The sequence below is a fragment of the Ostrea edulis genome, chromosome 1 (genome assembly GCF_947568905.1).
Source record: "Ostrea edulis chromosome 1, xbOstEdul1.1, whole genome shotgun sequence".
Taxonomy (NCBI): Eukaryota; Metazoa; Mollusca; class Bivalvia; order Ostreida; family Ostreidae; genus Ostrea; species Ostrea edulis.
In genome coordinates this window covers 106,304,215-106,326,762 of record NC_079164.1, presented here as the reverse complement: position 1 = coordinate 106,326,762, position 22,548 = coordinate 106,304,215, and the positions used below count along the sequence as shown (strand labels likewise).

At 37.3% G+C, this 22,548-nt stretch overlaps 3 protein-coding genes and 1 long non-coding RNA gene across 5 annotated transcripts in view; 2 read left to right on the top strand and 2 right to left on the bottom strand.

Moving 5' to 3' along the window:
* Positions 1-3,827: 3,827 nt before the first annotated feature.
* LOC125667804 (BTB/POZ domain-containing protein 6-like) lies at positions 3,828-9,353 on the top strand. Of its 2 annotated transcripts, none has more exons than XM_048901472.2 (3): positions 3,828-4,019; positions 7,492-7,756; positions 7,925-9,353. In XM_048901472.2, the coding sequence occupies exons 2-3, from the start codon at positions 7,503-7,505 to the stop codon at positions 8,952-8,954; spliced, it is 1,284 nt and encodes a 427-aa protein (XP_048757429.1). In that variant the 5' UTR covers positions 3,828-4,019; positions 7,492-7,502; the 3' UTR covers positions 8,955-9,353. The 2 variants fall into 2 exon arrangements, with proteins under 2 accessions (XP_048757429.1, XP_048757414.1); XM_048901457.2 differs by lacking the exon at positions 3,828-4,019 and adding an exon at positions 4,098-4,276.
* LOC130051306 (uncharacterized) lies at positions 5,130-6,293 on the bottom strand. The gene is made up of 2 exons (XR_008799746.1): positions 5,957-6,293; positions 5,130-5,567 (listed from the first exon to the last, which is right to left on the bottom strand). It is a non-coding gene; the product is annotated as an uncharacterized LOC130051306 (long non-coding RNA).
* Positions 9,354-9,435: 82 nt separating the features above from the next.
* Positions 9,436-12,273, top strand: LOC125667792 (tripartite motif-containing protein 3-like). Its single transcript, XM_048901447.2, has 2 exons — positions 9,436-11,185; positions 11,293-12,273. Exons 1-2 carry the CDS (start codon positions 9,593-9,595, stop codon positions 11,995-11,997), a joined length of 2,298 nt encoding a protein of 765 aa, XP_048757404.2. The 5' UTR covers positions 9,436-9,592; the 3' UTR covers positions 11,998-12,273.
* Positions 12,274-21,519: 9,246 nt separating this feature from the next.
* The window catches only part of LOC125667822 (uncharacterized), a 22,009-nt gene continuing 20,980 nt past the window's right edge, over positions 21,520-22,548 (bottom strand). Inside the window, exon 15 of the mRNA XM_048901482.2 lies at positions 21,520-22,548. This exon is cut by the window's right edge and continues 2,022 nt beyond it. The gene's annotated coding sequence lies outside the window, so the exon portion shown is untranslated.

Genomic DNA, 22,548 nt, shown 5'->3' with positions numbered 1-22,548 from the left:
GTTAATCAAATGTGGAACTATATTTAATGTTGGGAACGATACTTATGGAAGGTGAAGACAACGAGCAGTGATCAATCTCATAACTCCTATAAGCAATACAAAATAGATAGTTGGGCAAACACGGACCCCTGGACACAAGAGGTGGGGTCAGGTGCCTAGGAGGAATAAGCATTCCCTGTTGACCGGTCACACCCGCCGTGAGCTCTATATCCTTCTCCATCGTCAACCTCCCATATTTATGGAGCAATATTTTATTATCACCTTCATATGGTGTTTATATCTTTCAAATGATTCGATACGCAAGAGCTTGTTCTGCGTATGCTCAGTTTTTAAATCGAGGTAAGCTACTGACAAACAAGTTGATGGTACGGGGGTTTCAACAGTCTTGTTTAAAGTCAGCACTTCGCAAATTCTATGGTCGTTATAACGATCTAGTTTGCCAATACAACCTATCATTGGGTCAAATGCTGTCTAACGTGTTTCACACCGATTGTTAGACCGTTCGTGGCACACTGATTTTGACTACGGATAACTCCGTTTACCTGATCAAGATATGGGGCTCACGGCGGGTGTGACCGGTCGACAGGGGATGCTTACTCCTCCTAGGCACCTGATCCCATCTCTGGTGTGTCCAGGGGTCTGTGTATTTTGTATTGCTTATGGGATTTATGAGATTGATCACTGTTCGTTATCTTCACCTTTCATTAGACTTGTGAAACGTAGATAATTACTTAAACTATGGTTTAGAAATGTATTAACTAATTGATTATTGTCGTTAATTCGCTGTATTAATCTATAGTTTGTATTAACTAATTGACATATACACTATTGTCGTTAATTCTCTGTATTAATCTATAGTGTGTTAAGTATAATGAGTTCTCTGTATTAATCTATAGTGTGTATTAACTAATTGACATATAGATTATTGTCGTTAATTAATTGATCTATAGTGTGTATCGCCCGATAAAGCTAGTTTGACATTTGTGAAACTATGTTTCTCTTGTTTTTGTAAAATCGGCGTGCCATACAAGTGTATACATGTATTTCCATCCATTTCTAAAATGTTTGAAAAGCAATTGAATTTCAACTTGTAGAATACTTCGAAAACATCTTCAATCCTTATTTGGTCGCATTCCGATCAAGGTTTGGATGCCAGTCCAATATTTTACATGTCAGATGGAAGAGCGAGTCTCTGATAACCTGGTTTCCTATCAACAGAACACAGCCCAATACAGTTGTGTTGAAACATTCCAAGTAATCGCTTTTCGTAAAAAGAACATGATAAGAAAATTGTAAACATTTTTTTTTTAAAATGGTTAGTTCTCATGTGATGACGAAGTTAAAACTTTTAATTGTTGTCATACAATGCAAATAATACGAAGATATGTTAGAAGGCAGTTCAAAATGCACCTGGGTGTACAGAGACAGATCGGCTTCACTAAACTTGGAAAATCGACAATTTTGTGATTGTTTATCTTTGATAATCGACTTCAGTTCTTGTTCGGCGAGACTTCTTCCATCATCCCAGTTGATCTGTCATAACGTCTGCTAATAACATTACGTCACAGATCCCACATTTCTTGAAACGCTTCGCCTACCGAGCATATTGATTGGTTTGAAATACTAATTTAATAAGGGAAGCATCCAGTTAGATGGGTGCAATAGTGCATTTCAGGGTTGTTTCTTTTATACCCTGTCAAGACTTTTTTTATTTTTTTTTATTGGGACGTCACCAACTGTAGGTGAAGTGCCACAAATTTAGACTTCTGCTTAGCACTTAGGGCCGTGACAATGAGGGTTCTTTAACATGCCCACTCCTGTCGCGACACGAGGCATTCCCGTTTAATCACAGGGGCTAAGCCCGTTTTGGGCCCGAACCCTGTGATACCATAAATATATTTATGGTATCACAGGGTTCGGGCCCAAAACGGGCTTAGCCCCTGTGGGTTTAATTAAGTTGTATTCGAAAGACCCGTGATGACGAGTGTTTGGCGGAGGAGCCATCACTATCTTCATGTATTTGATGGTCTTGGGTTTAACCATCGTCAGAACCCACGAGTTCTGGGTCCGGGAGTACGCACCTCAGCCAAACCCTCGATTTTCATTAATATTTATGAAATGACAATCATTCATTGATCAATAACAGTAATGACTGCACCCACAGGTAAAACGTGTAACGTTTGTTTACAATATTAACCAAAATCACTCATTTAGAAGCAAGTCAAGTATACATAGCTTTATATTAAAGGGATATGGACACGGTTTCAGCTGAAAATTTTCTAATTCTCTATTTTCTTTATTTTTAATGTTTGAAATGCTTAACTAAGGTATTACTAATAGTCAGCAAAAATCTAAATGTCAGATTATGATCAAGACGGTTATTCCCAGCTTCCATTTTGTTTTATCTAGTGACCTTGACCAAAGGTTTTGAACCTGGACACATTTGTCTGTTTGAATAAATGTTGTTTAACGTCCCTCTCGAAAACCTTTCACTCGTATGGAGACGTCACCATTGCCGATGAAGGGCTGCAAAAACCAGGCCTATGCTCGGCGCTTACGGCCTTTGAGCAGAGAGGGACCTTTATCGTGCCATACCTGGTGTGACACGGGGCCTCGGTTTTTACTGTCTCATCCGAAGGACCGCTCCATTTAGTCGCCTCTTATGAAATGCAAGGGATACTGAGGACCTATTCTAACCCTGACCCCGAGTTAGTAGGAAGACTTTAAAAAGATTTAATCCATATTCACCATATGATCAATACGTCTCCTAGGTATAGATCATAAATTATTACCCCAGAACATCGTGTATCAATCAATATACAACGGCTACATATTGATAGATACGAGATGTCCTGTGTGTTTGATATTCAGGATTTGAGAAGAAGACATTTAAAGAAATAAATCAGTTTCATTATACAAGCCATAGACACCCCCTTAGAGCCAGAACCCTTTAATCAGGGACCGTGAAATTGACAACCTTGTCCATCATGACTGTGCTCTCAGTCCGGTAGTCAAGAAGAATTTTAAAGTTGTGTTTTCTATAAGGTTATGTATAATGTTTCTAAAGTCCTTGAAAGAAGTGCGAATATTTGTGAAAGTAATAGGGGAGGAAAATAATGGGGTTAAGAAAGGGGGTAGGAGGTGTGGTTAGGAAGAGATGAGAGAGAAATGGCGCAGAAGGGGGGGGGGGGGTATGTGCGGGAGGACGGAGAGGCGGATCCCTCTTGTCTACTCAATCTGCAATAACATATGAGAGTCAATCCTTTCTGGTTTAATAATTTTATGGTTTGCTAAGTACAGAGGATGTAAATGTTTGATCGCTGTAACATCTCACTAACATCTTTTAAAAATGTCAAGGCTTTGCGAACATAATGGAGAGAAGTTGAGTCTTCGCAAAGTACTCATGTGGTTACAGTTGATTACTTTATATACAGACGTTCATTGGAACAATGTAGAGACGACAGTTGTCTACGGATCACATGAATTTCAACCGGTATGATAAGCCGATAATGGACCTTTGTCATATTGATATAAAGTATTGCTTCGACTTGTTTGAATTTGTTGAAATTAGAAGAAAAATGATCGAGGCGTTCAGTCTCGTCTTTCAAATTTGTTTTAAGTAAACAGTCTTCAAACGCGTTTTTATTGATTTTCATTAGACAATACTTTCCAAGCTCTATAATCGACGATTAAATAACATTCGTACAAAATTTTAAAAAGCAACTCAAATATTTCAAATTAGATTGTCGCTCAAATTTAAAAAACTCCCTGGGTGTAATGGAGTATGCACATTTAAAATATAGAAAAAAGACGTATCGAAATTATCTGTATAGCTATCATTAGCGGATTTGTGTGACCGCATTATTGAAGTATCTTTAAATTTTTGTTGAAGTACAACCTTTCCTATTTATAACGAACTGTGTCATACGAAAAACAAATCTTCAAGCAGCGGGTAACCAGAAATACATGCCAAAAACTGAACAGGTGCTAGATTCCAACAGGCGGATACACTTCTATTGGTTGGTATACACCTTATGCATTTATCAGTTTGTTTTATAAGAGGATTATCGGTCGACTTTTAGAGTGAGATTAGTCACTCCTGTTCGATTTATTTGATTAATGGTTGTGCGTACGAAGGCCCACAGTTAGCAACTCTCGTGGTATTTTCAATATCTCTGAATCCGGTAAAGGTTTTTGAAAATGGAGGACTTGGAGACAATTAAGAAATTGTACAGGGATGATCCGCTCATTAAAACTCCTCCTCCTCCTCTGTCAGGTAGGTATTCACTACAAAATTTGTTGAAGGTTTTGTAACACAAACACCCACTGATGGACATTGGTTTGAACTCGATCATTTTTTTCTTCAAGCGCTCGGTATCTTTACCCAAGACGGGTGTGCATTTGGATTAGTTCGTCAAGTTAACTGCGTGGCAACCCGTGTTGCAACTGATGCTTGATTTCTTCTCCTCGTGTGCTTCAGGCAAAGGATTGTATAAAGATTTAGGTTGTCCGGATTGGGATTTAGATCCTATATATAGTCTTTAGTTAAAAAAGCAAACACGCGCCACTGAAAATAACTGATCAGTACTGTGGAGCTTCCTGATATTTAGTAAAAGATGCACAATTGATAACCAGCTTTAGGGGCGGATCCAGAAATTTTCAAAGGGTGGGGGGGTTGCCGCCCAAGATAGTGCTTTTTCAACCCCAAGTATTTATTTTAAAAAAATGAAATGACCATTTCTGTTCAACGAAAGATGGGGGAGGGGTTTTGCGATCTCGTATCCCCCTTCTAGATCCGCAACTAAGCACACAAAGTCATGAAATGATCAATATTATACAATCTTTATGGATGTTGTATCGTGATGTTGATCACATTAGCAAATGTTGATCCATCTACAACCGATCGAAGAGACAGACTATGAATGCTGGATGTTTCATTCACCATACCGTATTTGGAAGTTTGTTTCCTTGTTGTTTTACAACTCATTTGACAGTGGCGGATTTAAAGGGGGCCGCAGCCAGCGCCTCTCCCCTAAAATTTCGTGATCTCTTGTTTAGAAAAATGTAAACGATAAAAGAAGCAATAATTTCTTCCACTCTCGGAGAAATATATGACAAAATCTTTTAATTTATTGAATGACTTTTAATGGGAGAACTTATATTTTTTCCAAAAACCCATAAATTTTGCGTCATTTTATTAAAAAAATTACAGAAAAAAGTAAAAATTACTACATTGGAGACATATTTCAAGTCCTATAAAATCTGTAAAATCCATTGTGAAGAGTCTGATCATCTCTGGGATGACAGATGCTGTGGGTGACGTTGTTGTGAATCGTTGACGAAGATAATGCAATTGGATGAAGCGATCCTATGCTGCTGTTGCTGACGTCACATGTGGTCTATACCCGTTCTATGACAATCATTTGTTGCTTTGTTATAGACAAAGCAATGTATTATCGAGAACCCGAGCATTTGATGGACTGCTGGTGCATGAATCACGTCCATTTGAAACTTGCAACAATTGAGAGTTACAGGGATCAATTTTAGGATTTTATGCAAACACGTTTCTGTAGGAAAGAAAGAAAATAATCCAAACATGAGCGTCAACAAAATAAAGTATACAAACTGTTGATCATGAATAATACAATTTAAAATGGTGTCCGGCATAATCTATTAGTTATCTATAAATCTAGTAGTTGATCTCTAAATTGCCAACTGAATGCCATCGGCTGTTAAATGATGTACTTTCGCTGCACAGTTCACTCTCATTCAAAGTTTTAAAGCAACCACAGCGTACTTTTAACACAATTGAAGACCAGAAATTCAATAAAAGCGCACTCTGGTCCCTTGTATTAAATACATCTCGTATATTGGAACCATGGACAGGATTTTATTTTTTCAATTTATCGACGAGTCCTTTGAATAACGAAAACTAATTACTGGAGACCATACAAACCCGATGTCTTGCACTCTTAATAGCTTCATTGTACGTAATGAGCGGCTTGTCGGTTCGTTCTTCAAACTCCATTTCGAATCAATGGTGCCCGCCATCTCTGTATTTTTTTACGGCATTAGAATTCATTGTTTGAGCTTTAAAACTTTTCTTAACAATGTATTGATGTGGCAGTTCTGCATGAATCGATAACAGACTGAGATCATTATGAATTGTTTAAATCATCCGATATGCATTTGAACCTTTTCGGTTGACGCTTGTTAAATAGAAGGAAACATTTGTCACCGTACTGTGTCAGTTTCTCTTTGAATGCTGTCTTGGATCTGAGCAACTTGTGCGAAGTGCGCATGCGAAGATACAGTTTTTCATGGAGATAGTCTCTTTTAACGGAACTCGCGGTTGATTTGTGCCTGAAGCTGTTTCGATCTGTCCGTGAATGGGAATCTCATTCTTAATGTCTGGTAGAGGAATTAAAATTAGGAGTGTTTAAAATCATTAGCAGGTAAACTATCGACTCGGAAATCTTTGATGCGCTAGAGTACATGTCTCCTTAATAGTCGTTAGTTAGTACATGTCTCCTTAATAATCATTAGTTAGTACATGTCTCCTTAATAATCGTTAGTTAGTACATGTCTCCTTAATAGTCATTAGTTAGTACATGTCTCCTTATAGCCGTTAGTTAGTACATGTCTCCTTAATAATCATTAGTTAGTACATGTCTCCTTAATAATCGTTAGTTAGTACATGTCTCCTTAATAGTCATTAGTTAGTACATGTCTCCTTATAGCCGTTAGTTAGTACATGTCTCCTTAATAATCGTTAGTTAGTACATGTCTCCTTAATAGTCATTGGTTAGTACATGTCTCCTTAGTAGCCGTTAGTTAGTACATGTCTCCTTAATAATCATTAGTTAGTACATGTCTCCTTAATAATCGTTAGTTAGTACATGTCTCCTTAATAGTCATTAGTTAGTACATGTCTCCTTATAGCCGTTAGTTAGTACATGTCTCCTTAATAATCGTTAGTTAGTACATGTCTCCTTAATAGTAATTGGTTAGTACATGTCTCCTTAGTAGCCGTTAGTTAGTACATGTCTCCTTAATAATCGTTAGTTAGTACATGTCTCCTTAATAATCGTTAGTTAGTACATGTCTCCTTAATAGTCATTAGTTAGTACATGTCTCCTTATAGCCGTTAGTTAGTACATGTCTCCTTAATAATCGTTAGTTAGTACATGTCTCCTTAATAGTCATTGGTTAGTACATGTCTCCTTAGTAGTCGTTAGTTAGTACATGTCTCCTTATAGTCGTTAATTAGTACATGTCTCCTTAGTAGTCGTTAGTTAGTACATGTCTCCTTAGTAGTCGTTAGTTAGTACATGTCTCCTTAGTAGTCGTTAGTTAGTACATGTCTCCTTATAGTCGTTAGTACCTATCCAGACTTCTCAGTTGATGTTTGTTACTATGATACGCGTTACTCTGTAACATACGTATCTTTCTAACCATATACATGTATACAGCTTCTTCTACGTATTTCAGGTTCGGACGACATGACAGCACATTATGACTGGCAAGGTAGCAAAACATTAGCAGAGTGTAATCGACATATGTTGACCAACGAAATCGCCTTTGACGTGTTCTTTCTGGTTGGGGAAAAACGCCAAGTCGTTGGAGCACATCGCTATGTTCTCGTCAGCCGTAGCTGTGTTTTCTATGCCATGTTGATTGGGCCTATGGCGGAGAAACCGGACGAGAAAATAGCTATTCCTGACATAGAAAACGACATATTCCAACATATGTTAGAGTAAGGCCTCTGACCGAATTTTGTAATACTAGAATTAACCACTATAATTTAAGATCTTCTTTTAATAAATAGAATATTGACTTTTACCTAAAAAGATCGATGCATGTAATCTTGTAAAAAGGCTTTATTTGATCTTTTAATGCTCGCAATGTATTTTATCATTTCAAGGTACATATATTGTGAAGATACCAAAATAGAGACGAAGAACGCTATACAAATTTTGTATTCGGCCCGAAAATATGGTTTAACGGGACTGGAGGAAAAGTGTAGACGTGTGCTAGAACATGGATTAACTACGTGTAACGTCTGTAATATTCTCCAGGAGGCAGACAAGTTTGACGAATTGTCGTTGAAAAATAAATGCTTGGAATACATTTGGCATCAACCAAAAGATATTTTACGGTCAGGTAGTTTTGGTAACCTGCCTGCCTCCCTTGTCAAGGAAATTATTCAGTCGGACAAACTCGATACTAAGGAAGAAGTGGTGTTCGACGCAGCTTTAAGGTGGTCCGAACAAGAGTGCTTACGAAATGGTGTCGTGGTTTCTTCGCAGAATCAGCGGCACTATCTGAGTGGGATCCTGTACTACATCCGTTTCCCGGTGTTGGAGGCAAATTATTACAATAAAACAGTGATTAAATCCGACATTCTGTCAACGGAGGAGAAAAAGAACTTACAGAATTATTTTAACGGAACTAACCAAGATGTGAAGAAATTTAGGACGGATAAGAGGTCAAAGGGCGAGAACCAGACCCTTCATTGGCGGTTTGGTCCAGTGAATTGTATGCACAACGAGACTACTGCCATTGCATTTTCATCTTCTCGGGAAGTGTTCATAGATGGCGTTGAGATAGATGGAACAGGATATGACGCCGAGCACTATGATGTATTCTTGAATATTTATGATATGGACAATCAAGAGAAAGCCAAATGTAAAGAAAAACTCGTGATGAGTAAAAAGCAGCAATCGTACCAAATCAAGTTCCCTGCGCCTCCCGTGGTGTCTAAGGGCTTTACGTATACTGTGATTCTCAAGATACAGGCAGAACACAGATATTACGGCGCTAGTGGGCGATCCAACTTAAATAAAACGGACTCCCAGCCGGCTTTCATAAACCCAGAAGGAGAGTTCACAAGACTTGTTGTAAAAAAAGACCAAGTTCCTGCAATTCTTGTTCGGCCGTTTGTAGATTCCTGATAAGTACATTTTCTTTCGCAGATAGTGATCTAAAACCTCACACAAAACACTCAGTCACGGAAGGTTGTTTACAGAATAAAAATGCAGAGGCAGTCAGTGGTGTATATCTATATATTTGAATTGATCCTATTTACAAAGCCTGCAAGAAAAATAGAATTATTGATCTTTGTTTCAGCAAAGTGTATTTAATTTTAAGTTAAAGCCATGTACAAACCCTGCAAGGAACAGAATTATTATCCTCATTTTAAACAGCGTTTACATTTATATACTAATGTTATTATACACATATATATATACACTGAAAATGCAATAATATATATATATTTTTGGTCTTTGGTATTACATTATACATTTCAATATATGAAGAATGTTCTTTAATAAAAATTGCTCAATCTTCCATGCCTTACGTTTGTCAATGATTCAACTATGTGCAAAGTTGGTTCTATTGTTGAGAATACAATATAAAACAATATCTTTAAAAGGTGTCATAATTTTCTGGTTGATTTATAGACCTATTTGTGTATTGAGAAAGGTCTTCTCATAGTAACGTGTCCAACATTATTTTCGATTTCCTTTGGGAAGGAGGATTTGTATGAACCTGAGAGGTTATCTTGGAAAGTGCGAGATCCAAATGAAGAATGGCTGGATCGTTGTATGAAACAGATGTCGCCGAAGCTTTCCTGACCTGTTCAATTTGTGAAGATGATTACAAAGAACCTGTAGGATTGCCATGCCTCCACTCTTTCTGCAAAGAATGCATCAGCAGACATATAATAGAAGCCACCAAAGGACAGAAAGCGGCGAGAGGATTCAATTGCCCAAAATGTAATCGTCAAGTAGATGCCCCTGATCCACAACAAGCCCCGCATTATTGGGCAGAATCTTTCCCAGTGAATCATTTCGTCAAAAGTCTGATGGAAAATGTCCGTCTAAGGACAGAGGATAGTAAATGCTATTCATGCTCAAGACGCAATGACAGTGTCATCGCGGTGAAGTGGTGCAAGGAATGCTCTGAAGCTTACTGCGAACAGTGCGAGTCTTTCCACAAATCGCTCAAATACTCTCAACATCACAACCTGATGAGCATGGGGGATCTTCAACATCAACCGATTAAAGACACTGTCAGCAGACCCCCGTGTCCAGATCACGAAGGAACAGAGTTGGCCTTCTTCTGCGAGGATCATAATCAAGTTGTGTGTTCCTCATGTGTGACGCTAGATCACAGAAAATGTCACAACGTCACTTCCTGCGAAGAAGCAGCTGACAAGCAGAAGCTCGAGGCCGATGCTATCATTGAGAAACTAAAGATGCAAAGAGACTGGGCAAACAGGATTTCAGAAAACCGAAAGCATAGTTCGAAGACCCTTGAAGATGCGTCATTTCAACTACGCCAGCAAATAGCTGGTCTTCGTCAACAAATGAATGATTTGTTAAAAGCTAAAGAATACAAATTGACCGAGGAGATTAAGAACATAAAGATACAAGAGAAAAACCACTACGATTCTGACATTGACAGCTGTGACGGTATCGCCAGCACAACTGACAACGCATTGTCTTTGTTCCAAAACACTCTTAAGCATGGTTCAGATACGGATGTTTTATTAACGACAGACAAAGTAAAACACGAAGTCCATGTCTGCGAGAACACCCTTTCCGATATAACACGTGAAATGAAGGATGTCTTTATGAATTTTGCTCCAGACAAGCAACTCCAAGCAATTTCGAATACACTGAAAGACATTGGAAAAATCACTGTTACATACTCTCCTGTCCATATCGCCCCTCCCTACAATCTGGAGCAACAGACGGAGCAGAATCACATTGAAGACGAATCGTTTGTCTTCCGAAGTATTCCTCCGACACCATTATCCGCACGGAAGTCCCCTCCACCGACGATATCACTGAAGAAAGGATCACCACCGATTAGCGCACGGAAGACTCCTCCAACATTTCTTGGAAATGGCATTCACACAGCTCGACTATCCCCTATTGCTTCCATAAGGTCAAAAAAGTCTCCTCGTAGCGAAGATCTGAAACATCCGGACACAACACAAACACCACTTCCACCGCTTATTCTTCCACCAAAGTCAACAACACCAGTCCATCGAGTAGCCCCAAAGTTAGCATCACTTGATTTCTTCTTCAAGGCTCGCACCATCCAGGATAGGGAGAACTGTTGCTTCACTGGCGCGGAGTTCATTGGTAACTCTAGAATCATTTTAGTAGATCAGGTACGTATTGGTGCATTGGATCAGATCCTCGTATGTACACAATTAAAGTCACTGCATCAAACAATATTTCCATGTTTTATTACAATCATTACTGTAATACATTTCAGACTCATCGTAAGCTGAAGCTATTCAATAAAGAATACAAATGGCTTGGCGAAAAGGTATTATCTGCCAAACCCTATGATGTTTTAGTCATCGATGGAAACGAGGTTGCCGTAAGTCTTCCATCAGACAAGAAAATTCAAATTTATCAGGTTCGAGAGAACGATTGTCTTGGTATTTCCACCATTCAAACTGGCGCAAAATGTTGGGGCATCGCATTTTCGAACAAAAAGTTTGCTGTCTGCTGCTACTCGCAACCACCTTGCATCAAAATGATGTCTCGAGACGGGAGAGAGTTAAAGGTCATCTGTAAGGATTCAGCAGATCGTGATTTGTTGTCCTTCCCTGATTACATAGCTATGGACAAATCAGGGAAGAACCTTTATGTCACCGACAAATATAGAAGGTCAGTTATCGCCATCACAACAAGCGGAGAGAAAAGGTGGGAGTTTCAGGATGAAGGTACGCTGAAAAATCCAAAAGGCATCGCTGTCCTTGGAACTCGTGTCTATGTTGCAGGAAACAAGTCTCACAATGTGTTGCTGATGACGACGGATGGTGATGTCATCGGTAACATAATCAGTGATGGGATTTCCTATCCACACAAGATTTCCCTCCATTCCGATGGTGATCATCTCATGGTCACCCAGTATCAATCATCACTCGTGGATGTTGAAAAGAACATGATAAAAGTGTATACTGTGTACTAAGACGAAAATCACGTCATTAGGCTGCAATGGTTAAGGTGGGAAAAAATCGTGTTTTTGGGTTGTTGTTGAAGTGGATTGTGTCGTCATATGATTTGCTGTTCATGTAAGAAAGACAGACAAAGATCTGTACTGAAATTTTTATATACTTTGTACACTTGGATTATCAGTTTTTGACTGGACTGCACTAAAACTGGTGTGATAATAACAGTTTAGAATGGCTCCTTTCAATTTTGTTTAGATTTCTTCTATTATAGTGATAATACATACTAAAACACAGCCGATGTTTTAATTAATTTGGATAGCAACGAATGTTTTGTTCTTGTTTGAGTTTTAGAAAGAAAAAAAACAACTATATCACTTTGATAAAACACTTTTCTCACATAGCCGTCGGACTTCAAAGTGAACTATTATATGCACGTGGAAAAGGTGTTTGTACTGAATGGCATCTCATGCCTATGTTGCATTCAGTACATATCAAAGCGTATTTGTAAGGACGAAGAACCCATTCCTCTCCCCAATAAAGAGTTAAAACTTTACGATAATGTAACCTTTGATGAGTGAAATAATTATAAAATAATGATTTTTTGATAGGGAGCATATCAAAAGTTGATTGATTGTGAATATTGTTTAACGTCCCTCTCGAGAATCTTTCACTCATATGGAGACGTCACCATTACCGGCGAAGGGCTGCAAAATTTAGGCTTATGCTCGGCGCTTATGGCCTTTGAGCAGGGAGGGATCTTTATCGTGAAACACCTGCTGTGACGCGGGACCTCAGTTTTTTGTGGTCTCATCCGAAGGACCGCCCCATTTAGTAATCTTTTACGACAAACAAGGGGTACTTAGGACCCTTTCTAACCCAGATTCCCACGGGATCAAAAGTTGATAAACTTTTTATACACAAAGAGCAAAATATTCTAAAATACGCTTGACAATATCCAACCATCCATGCAGGAAAAATCGTTACCACAAATATTTCTCTTATAATATCAATAGATTGTCGTAACAATGACAAGGCAAAAAGTGCGTAAAATTATGTACATGCAAAGGTGAAAACAACGAACAGTGATCAATCTCATACAAGTAACTCCTATAAGGAAATCAAAATAGAGAGTTGGACAAACACATAATTGCAAAATTCAAGAAAATCCAAAGTTACAAAACCCAAAACTTCAATTTTTGAAAATATGTTGATTGATAATATTTGTAACAAAATTAAAACAAACAGATACGCCTAACCTTGACATTGAATTATTTGTCACGTATACATCCGTCAGTAATGCACGTGGGACGAATGGTTTCACGTTTATGTCAAATCATTACGAAGTTTGATTGCATGATACATTTAAAAAAAAATGTATCGCAATTATCTACTTCTTGAATTACATGTAATTTTGTAGACTAGACTTATCAGCTAAATTGGATTGGTTTTGTTAGATACCTACAGAGTCGCGCAAAAAGAATGTGGTCAAGTTTGTTGTTATACCTGTAATTTCATACACAATTGCCTGTTTTTAATTGATCGCAACTCTTTGACTATTTGATTAAAATCTGCACCTTTAAATCTAAAATTCTCTACTTCTTAACATACTTTTAAACACTCCAATATTGATTTTATGTGAAAGGGAGGTTTTTCCAAGGCTAATATCGTAATCCAAACGTTCCCAGAAGTTCACACGGAGATTGTATAGTCTAGATAAGCTGTTGTACAGCTTTTACAGTAATGATTGTAATAAAATATGGAAAAATATTGTTTGGTGCAGTCACTTTAATTGTGTACATACGAGGATCTTATCCAATACACCCATATGTACTTGATATACTAAAATGATTTAAGTTACCAATGAATTTTGAGCACGTTTACTTTGAGCAGGAAGGGATCTTTATTCTAATGTTCAGCAACAGTATAAAACAAGATATGTAAAATTACCATTTTTTGTACATCCTTTTCTGCTATTCCTAAGTTTGCATTTAGATTTTATACAGTAGCAAAAAACGTACAAATAAATACTGTATACTAAGTTTGGACCCACCCTGAGGTCAGAACCCCTACCCCGGGGATCATCAAATTTACAATTATAGTAAAGGACTATCTGCTCTTTCTAAATATCCATTTAGTTTCAGTTTAGTATCAATAACACTAAAGAAGATGTTATTTAAGTGTTTTTCACATAAACACCATATAGTAAGTTTGGCCCCGCCCTGAGGTCAAACCCCCTACCCCGGGGATCATGAAATTTACAATTTTGGTGGAGGCTTCCCTACTATACATCACTAGGCATTTAGTTTTTCTTACACGTGCGGTTGTAGAAAAGAAGATTTTTTAAAATTGGTCAATTTTGGGCAGATTTTGCATAGCCCCCAAGGGTGCAGGGATCCTGAAATTTATAATTTATGTCCCCCTTGTCTCACAGATGCTTTATACCAAATTTGAAAAGAATTGGAAAGATAGTTATCAAGAAGAAATTAAAAATTCTATTGTTCACACAATTAATAACTGACCATTTTGGCCCTACCCTGATACTTAACCCCTACCCCTGGGATCATCAAATTTACAATTTTGGTAAAGGACTACCTGATTTTTCCCCTTCTAAACATCCATTTAGTTTCAATTTAGTATCAATAACACTAAAGATGCTATTTAAGTGTTTTACACATAAACACTATATATACCAAGTTTGGCCCCGCCCTAGCGTCAGAACCCCTATCCCAGGGATCATGAAAATTACAATTTTGGTAGAGGCCTTCCTGCTCTCTATCACTATGCATTTAGTTTTTCTTACAAGTGTGCGGTTGTAGAGAAGATTTTTGAAAATTGGTCAATTTTGGCCCCGCCCCTAGGGGTGCTGGAGTTCCGAAATTTACAATTTATGTCCCCCTTGTCCCAACGATGATTCATGCCAAATATGAAAAGAATTGAACTATTAGTTATCAAGAAGTTAAAAATGTTCAATTGTTAACGCACGACGCACGTCAGCAATAGGTCATCCGAGTTTACTCTGGTGACCTAAAAAGCACTAAAAATGACAAGCGACATGAACAACAGTGAATTGTCAAATTTTCGGGACGACCTGTATGGAGCGCCAAGTTAACATAAACTCAAATAATTGAAGATATCTTCAATTATTTGAAGATATCATCAATTCAATTATTGCTCTCTTTAATTGAATTAATGCACGCATTAAATCAATTATTGCTCTCATCAAATGAATTAATGCGCGCATTAATTCAATTATTGCTCTCTTCAATTTAATAGATGCGCGCATTAATTCAATTAATGAGAGCAATAATAGATTTGATGCGCGCATTAATTCAATTATTGTTCTCTTCAATTCATTTGATGAGAGTATCAATTTAGTAGAAATATTGCTCGCAATAATTAATTTAGAGCTCGGTATAAATAATTTGATGATCTCTTTAATTCAATTGAAAATATCTTTAAATCATTTACAATGCTTTTGTAGAAGGAATTTATGCGAGCATCAATTCTTTTTAAAGAGAGCAACAATTCAATTAAAGATATCATTAATTCAATTGTGGATATGTTGAATTGAAGATATCTTTAATTATATAGTTCTCTCTAAAAGAATTATTGCTCTCTTCAAATGAATTAAAGATATCATTAATTCAATTGAAGAGAGCAATAATTGAATTAATGCGCGTATTAAATCAATTATTGCTCTCATCAAATGATTTAATGCGCGCTTTGTATCAATTATTGCTCTCTTCAATTGAATTGTAGCGCGCATCAATTCAATTGTTGATATCATTAATTCATTTGAAGAGATCATTAATTCAATTAAAGCGAGCATCAATTCAGCTGAAGAATTAATGCTCTCATCAATTCAATTAATGGGCGCAATAATTCAGAATTGAAGATATCATTAATTATTTGAAGAGATCTTTAATTCAATTGTTGCGCGCATCAAATGAATTGATGATATCTTCAATTATTTGAGTTTATGTTAATTTGGCGCTCCATAGACCTGTCCCTTCCTCGGGACGATAGAATATTTACTTAGAAAAGAAAACTAAATAGAAAAGGAAACCAACACCAACACTACCACTAAACCACAAAAGCTGATAACAAACAAAACGTCTACATATTAGAATTATCGAGTGTAATGTGTGGCAATAGAAAAGCCTGTTCTAATCGATCAGTCCTGACGCTCGAGACAGGTCGTCCAAATTTAATTTGACAATTCACCATTGTAAGTGTCGTTGGTAATTTTTAGTGCTCTCTCTCTCTCTTTCTCTCTCTCTCTCTCTCTCTCAATATATATATATAACACAGGGGTTTTTAAAAATTCATTTTTTGACTAAGTAAAGTAAATTTGAAAGTTTTGAAATTCAAAATATTTGTTGTACATATCCTCCAATTTTCATCCATATCAAATTTCTCTGGTGTAGCATACCTCCTTAAGAGAGATGATCTTATATCTATGCTTAATCAATCAAGCAATATACATGACAACCTTCTCTTATTTTGCATATTGCTCGTATGTTAATGTTGTTGATTTCATGTAGCTTTTAATTGTCCTTAAGCCAGAAAAAGAGCGCTCATCTTCACTGGAGGTCGGTATACCCTGGAGGTCACTATACCCTGGAGGACACTGGTAAGGTGCAGAGTATGTGCAGGAGGGTCTCAAAGTCCGGGAAGATATTGCCGTCTGTAATTATAAACACTGCGATCAAGCTGTCGGGTCTGTTCCCTTCGTTCATATTTGCTCAGCCAACCTTCGCTCGAACAGTACCGATCAGGGTGTACACTTTCCAAGTCTTTTCCTCAAACCACCAGGTCATTTCCTAAGCGACTAACGCCAGAATAGCCCAGTTTAGCCATTTGATCAGGGACCAGTGATAAAACTGAATATCCGGGGACATCTTTCTGGAACCTGCAACTCAATTCTTGACATAAATAATCAAGAAAGGGGATAGAAATATTGGCCTTAAATAATCAGAGGGATCAGTGCTATCACTAACATTGCCCTCTGTGTGTTTGTCCCTCACACAATCTTGGGATCTTTACATTGATCCCCAACTCACCAGCCATCTTTTTGCTTTCTGTAAACCAACTTTCAAACTCAGAGTCGATGTTTGTGCGCATTTCCTTCACTGTCGCAGTACGCTGTTCGCTTGGTAAACATCTAAGTCATGTTTTTGAAGCTTGGTTGCGACTGGCTTTATTGATTGGAGGACAGCCTTAACGCACACAAAAGTCACAAGAAAAGAGAAAGATGCCAATGTTGTCAAAATGCCTTCTTCAGTGACTTTCGTCTGAACATGTCATCTTGGTTGTCGTCGAGTCCAGGATTAACAATATATTGCAAACACAATGCATTGCCAACATACATGCTCTTGAGTGTGTCGAAGCATGTTTCTCAACCCATCTCATTTTACACAGACTGTCAGTTTCTATCTGGTCACCTCTGTATTTTGTTGTGACAGCACATGCTCAAAGTATCGCTGTCGCTTCGGTGAAAAATCAAAGAACATGATTGTAGAATTTATTCCATCAGTCATATTTCTAACAGGAGGAAGCTTGCAAGCACGTGCGGTGCTCAGGTTGAGCACGTGGCTTTTGCAGTGTGTATACACAGACAACCTATTCAGTTCTTTGATTCTTCCACGTTTTTCAGAGGCCATTGAATCAGCACCGTCATAATATTGGCAACAGACAGACCATTCACTTGCATATTTTCGATAATTTTGGCAGATATTGCTGCTCTGATGGTACGTTCTATATGAACAAAGTCAAAAAACTCTTCCTGAATCATTGTCCCCGATACTGTTTCATCAAGAAACCTCAAACACAATATCTAGACGTCATTATTTGCAATTCTGTCTGTCACTTCATTTGCGATAATGAAGGAGAAGGTCTTAGCTTGTAGGCTACGCAGTGTTTCTTTCCGGATATTTTGACGAATGATATTGATGACTTCATTTTGAGTGTTCTTGCTGATAAAAGTTACATATTTCATTTCTTTGGATCCCTCTAGGTGTTTCGCCAGCTGATCATCATGACTTGCCAGAAGATTCAGAATAGCAAGAAAGTTACTTTTTATTGGATGCAGTGGTTGTTGAATCGCAATCTAATTAAAAATCAGATCTTCTCTAACCGTTACACTGGAGGTCTTCTCGTGTCACGGTTTGAGAAAATCTTATTCTAATTAGATTGGTTGAATCGTCTTTGTATCCAAGCAGAGGAACATTTTGTTTCCCACAGAGGACAATCGCTTCCGTTACCATTGACAACAGCCTCATGTTTAAAACTGTCGTACCTTTCCTGGTTTTGTTCACTATTTACTAATTTTGTACGGTAGAGTACTCTTTGTTTTTGCCAAACTTGTTTTAAGAGTCTGATACTCTAGACTTGCCGCCTTATGATAATCGGAATTCTCGTGTTTTGCCAGGCATCCATCCTTGTCTACTGCTTTTTTGAAGTTGGTGAATGCCATCGTTTTTCTGGGAAAAGATGACAGATTTTACACAGACCACCTTGCAGTTTATGACTGTATATTAATAAGCCATCTGTGTTTTTGCATCCATGGTGCTTTTATTTTTCCCAACAAAAACGGATCTGAACGGCGATGATATTGTGTCAAGTGTAGTTTCTGCTATTTTTACCTTTTCTGATGATGATAAAGAGGAAAGCGATATTCTGGTAGTAAAAATTTCCCCTAAGTCGAATCCCGAGAGTGGCTGTTTGTTACTTGTCGATTCCTTTGCCAATTTGTTTTCTTTCTCGTGCTCATCTGGGTCGTTACCTGGCACATCTGGGTCGTTACCTGGCACATCCGGGTCGTTACCTGGCAAATCCAGGTTACCTGGCACATCTGGGTCGTTCGTTACCTGGCACATCTGGGTCGTTACCTGGCACATCCGGGTCGTTACCTGGCACATCTGGGTCGTTACCTGACACATCCGGGTCATTACCTGACACATCCGGGTCATTACCTGGCACATCCGGGTCGTTACCTGGCACATCCGGGTCGTTACCTTGCACATCTTTGTCGAGATTGTTTTGGGTTATTGGAATGACAATCCTAAGCAGGAAAATCATCCGAGACTTCCTGTGTTTTCTGAGGCGGACTCTCGAGAAGTATCGTCTTACTTGTAACAAGATACGAGATGTTTGGTCCGCAGTTGACTATTTGCATTGGAAGTATGAGTCCACATAATAAACAGAACTCTGTAGTGAAGGTTGAGAAAGAGGACGTATTGTCTGATTATTTATATCCCTGTTTATTGCCATATTTTGTATTGATGGAAATATTGTAAAAGTAGATCGATTCAAGGCATTTGCAGATGCAAAGATATGGATCAATGAAGATTAGTAGCCGTCTTCCCGATCGTAATCTCATTCCGCAGAGATTTTGTCGTGTCATTTGACACCCTAGCTTCGTCAGAAAAGGACGTTTCAAGAAAATACTGCAAATCCGTCCAGTTGAACGACATGTATGTGTATGTATCTTGGCGGAGATACCTGTTAATGTTCATCACAATACAACGGACTCGACATGTCTGCCTTGCGAACCAAACAATGAATTCGAAATCGACCGAAAAAAAAGCATTTTCCATCCCCAATAACCTCAATGGGTGCAAGATTTTGATGCGATACGTCATTTGGCTGACCTGGACTTTGTATCTTCCCTAACAGACGGCGAAGAATTGGTCAATTTCATATAAGAGGAAGAGCACCCTTTGTTAGCGATTTCTCTTACTGAAATCGGAAATTTCAGTGAACTCCAACCTTCTCTTGCGACTTTAATCAAACAATAAAATGCTTTCTTTGTTATTTCATCGGGTGATGAAGGTAAAAAATTATTGCAGAAAAAATTTGCATAACTCGCGTAGCATTGCAGAAAAATTTTTCGGCAATGATTGCTACCTTCATCACCAGTATTTATTGGGTTACTTTTCCATATCCAGTAATTCTGAAATAAGTATGAATATACTAATTAAAAAGTAACATAATTAGTCACTTCATTGTCATTGTAAATAATATCATTTGATCAACTGTATCAAAATATATCGATGGGGGCCCTTAATTCTCTTATGTAAGAATTTTTATGAAATTGGCGAGCGAAAGCGAGCCAGAAAAAATATCATAAAGAAACCTCATGTTGCTCCCCCTCCCCCCTCTCGAGATTTGTTAGACAAAGGGTCCAGGGACCGAACCTCTTGACAAATCCGGACTACCGGTCCCCCTCTGTATCCGTGCATGAATTCAAGGTCAAAACAACATTTTACTGCACCCTATCTGCATTGTGGGTGTGTATGGAGTGCCAAATTAACATAAACTCAAATAGTTGAAATTTGAAGATATCAATTTAACTGAATTAAAGATCTCTTAAAATAATTAATGATATTATTGCACATAATAACTGAACTGTTGGTCTCTTCAACTTCAATTCAATTTTTGCTCTCAATCTTTAAAATAATAAATTCGTGCATTAATTCCTTATACAAAAAGTAAATACTTTCAATTTAATTAAAGAGATCAAATCATTTGTACCGAGCTCGAAATGACGATTCCACATTGATCTACACATCAATTGAATTGATGAAAGCAATAATTGAATTGATGCGCACATCAAATCAATTATTGCTTTCATTAATTCAATCGATGCACATTAAGATTCATTTATTACATGCAATAATCAAATTGATCCGTGTATCAATTCAATTGATGAGAGCAATAATAGATTTCATGCGCAAATCAATTCAATTATTGCTTGCAATAATTGAATTGATATCTTCAAAATAATTCAAGATATCTTCAATTATCGAAATTATGTTAAATTTGCACCATCAGAACCCACACTCGAAAACTCTACAGCAAATGATATGGCTTGGTGAAGGGTTTAGGGATATTTAAATTTCTCGTGTTATCTGATTTCCTGGCTTCCCAAACCATACAGGCATTGGTCAATGATGAAAATTTCGTTTGCACCAAATGGGACACCAGGAAAGGCCAAACACCCTAACCTGCGAAGAGCATATCCCTAATTGCATAATTACTCTTATACTGGTGGAGCTACAATCTCAACAGAGACGTCTTGTTTATGGTAAATTTTCGTAATGATGAATCTTGCTCACAAATAACTGCACAGTTTACTAAAAAAAATTATGTTTAAAAGAAATGAATCACTCCAATTTACCAGGATTTCAAAATATACATCAATTGATCCCGAGAAATTGCTTAGGTATTATGCAAACAGTTTATCTTCAACAGTCATTTTTGAGTATAAAAAGGGACAGCGACAAGCAACTAAAAATAACCATTTATACCCCAACACTTTCAGGTTGTTTTATGTCACATGCATATAGAATGTAGTGCCAAGTTTCTTATTAACTATTTGAGACTCATGCGACTGCTCATAACCACATTTCATGCATGGGCAAGACTGTGCACACAAGCTGCATTATCTAATTCCGCATTGAGATCATATCCTTTGTTTATAGTGCAAAAAAACATGTCTAGAAGAATATATTGAAAATACTAAATCAAACAGTACATGGTATTAAAAATTTATTGTGTTTACTTGTAATAACAACAACAAAAAAAATTTTTTTTACAGGATTCAATGAACAACAGTAAAATCAAAATTCAGACTTCATTGTTAGCTTTCTTGAAACTCTGTAATCAGTGTCAATTTTGTTATTTATCAATGTAACAAATTTCTATGAGCAAGACTGAAATAATATTAATCGTTATCATTAAAAGAAAAATCAATTTGTTTGTAGCCTTGTTGCTACAGAAAATTTTCCACTCAATTTAAATTGTCAAATGCATTCATAAACAACACAATGTGCAAATATCACTTTAATGAAAAACTTTACACAGACAGTTTTACTTAAAGGACCCAGATCGAATTGTTCATGCTGATTAAAACCTTACAATATAAACCAGAGCTTCCCCACCCGTAATAAAAAACAAATCATGAAGCATACATATAATGGAATCAAATTTTTCAGATATTTTTTTTCCCCGTCATCAGTACAATTTGTGAACATCTGTAGAGGAGAAAACTGACACAGAACTGGAAAAATAATGAGACTATTGAATTGAATACAGTACTGTAACTTTACAATGAATGTTTGGGGTACTGGATTACAACCATGAATATAGACATGAATATGCAGACATGAATATAGACCTCAAAGTTCTAAACCTAGTATGCCAATGCATAGAAATGAAACTAACTCAAATCTGTTAAAGACAGGGGTACATATTTCTAATGCGACTACAATTACTGCCAAGTGTCAATTACAATACAATGTAAGAAAACTGTTGCAGAGCAGACTACATGTGAGTAGCCTCATGTTGATGTTCTAGAAAAAAGGAAAGAAAGATAGCCTGGCCTGGAGGTTATAAAACTTTTTGAGCACATTTTCATACTCAAACTGTGCTCTAAATAGTACTCATACTCAAAACTGAAGGTTATAAAACTTTCATAAAATCATTCTCATACTCAAATGGAGTACATGCTCAAGATTTTTAGAGTATGATGGGAGCTTGCTCAGAGTTGTACTCAAAACAAAGAT

Bases quoted from the DNA above. Each gene is read 5' to 3' on its own strand.
- LOC125667804 (XM_048901457.2), top strand. From the start codon at position 4,201: ATGGAGGACTTGGAGACAATTAAGAAATTGTACAGGGATGATCCGCTC. The intron at 4,277-7,491 runs GTAGGTATTCAC...TACGTATTTCAG, and splicing joins TCCTCCTCCTCCTCTGTCAG to GTTCGGACGACATGACAGCA. The intron at 7,757-7,924 runs GTAAGGCCTCTG...TATCATTTCAAG, and splicing joins ATATTCCAACATATGTTAGA to GTACATATATTGTGAAGATA.
- LOC125667792 (XM_048901447.2), top strand. From the start codon at position 9,593: ATGGCTGGATCGTTGTATGAAACAGATGTCGCCGAAGCTTTCCTGACC. The intron at 11,186-11,292 runs GTACGTATTGGT...AATACATTTCAG, and splicing joins GAATCATTTTAGTAGATCAG to ACTCATCGTAAGCTGAAGCT.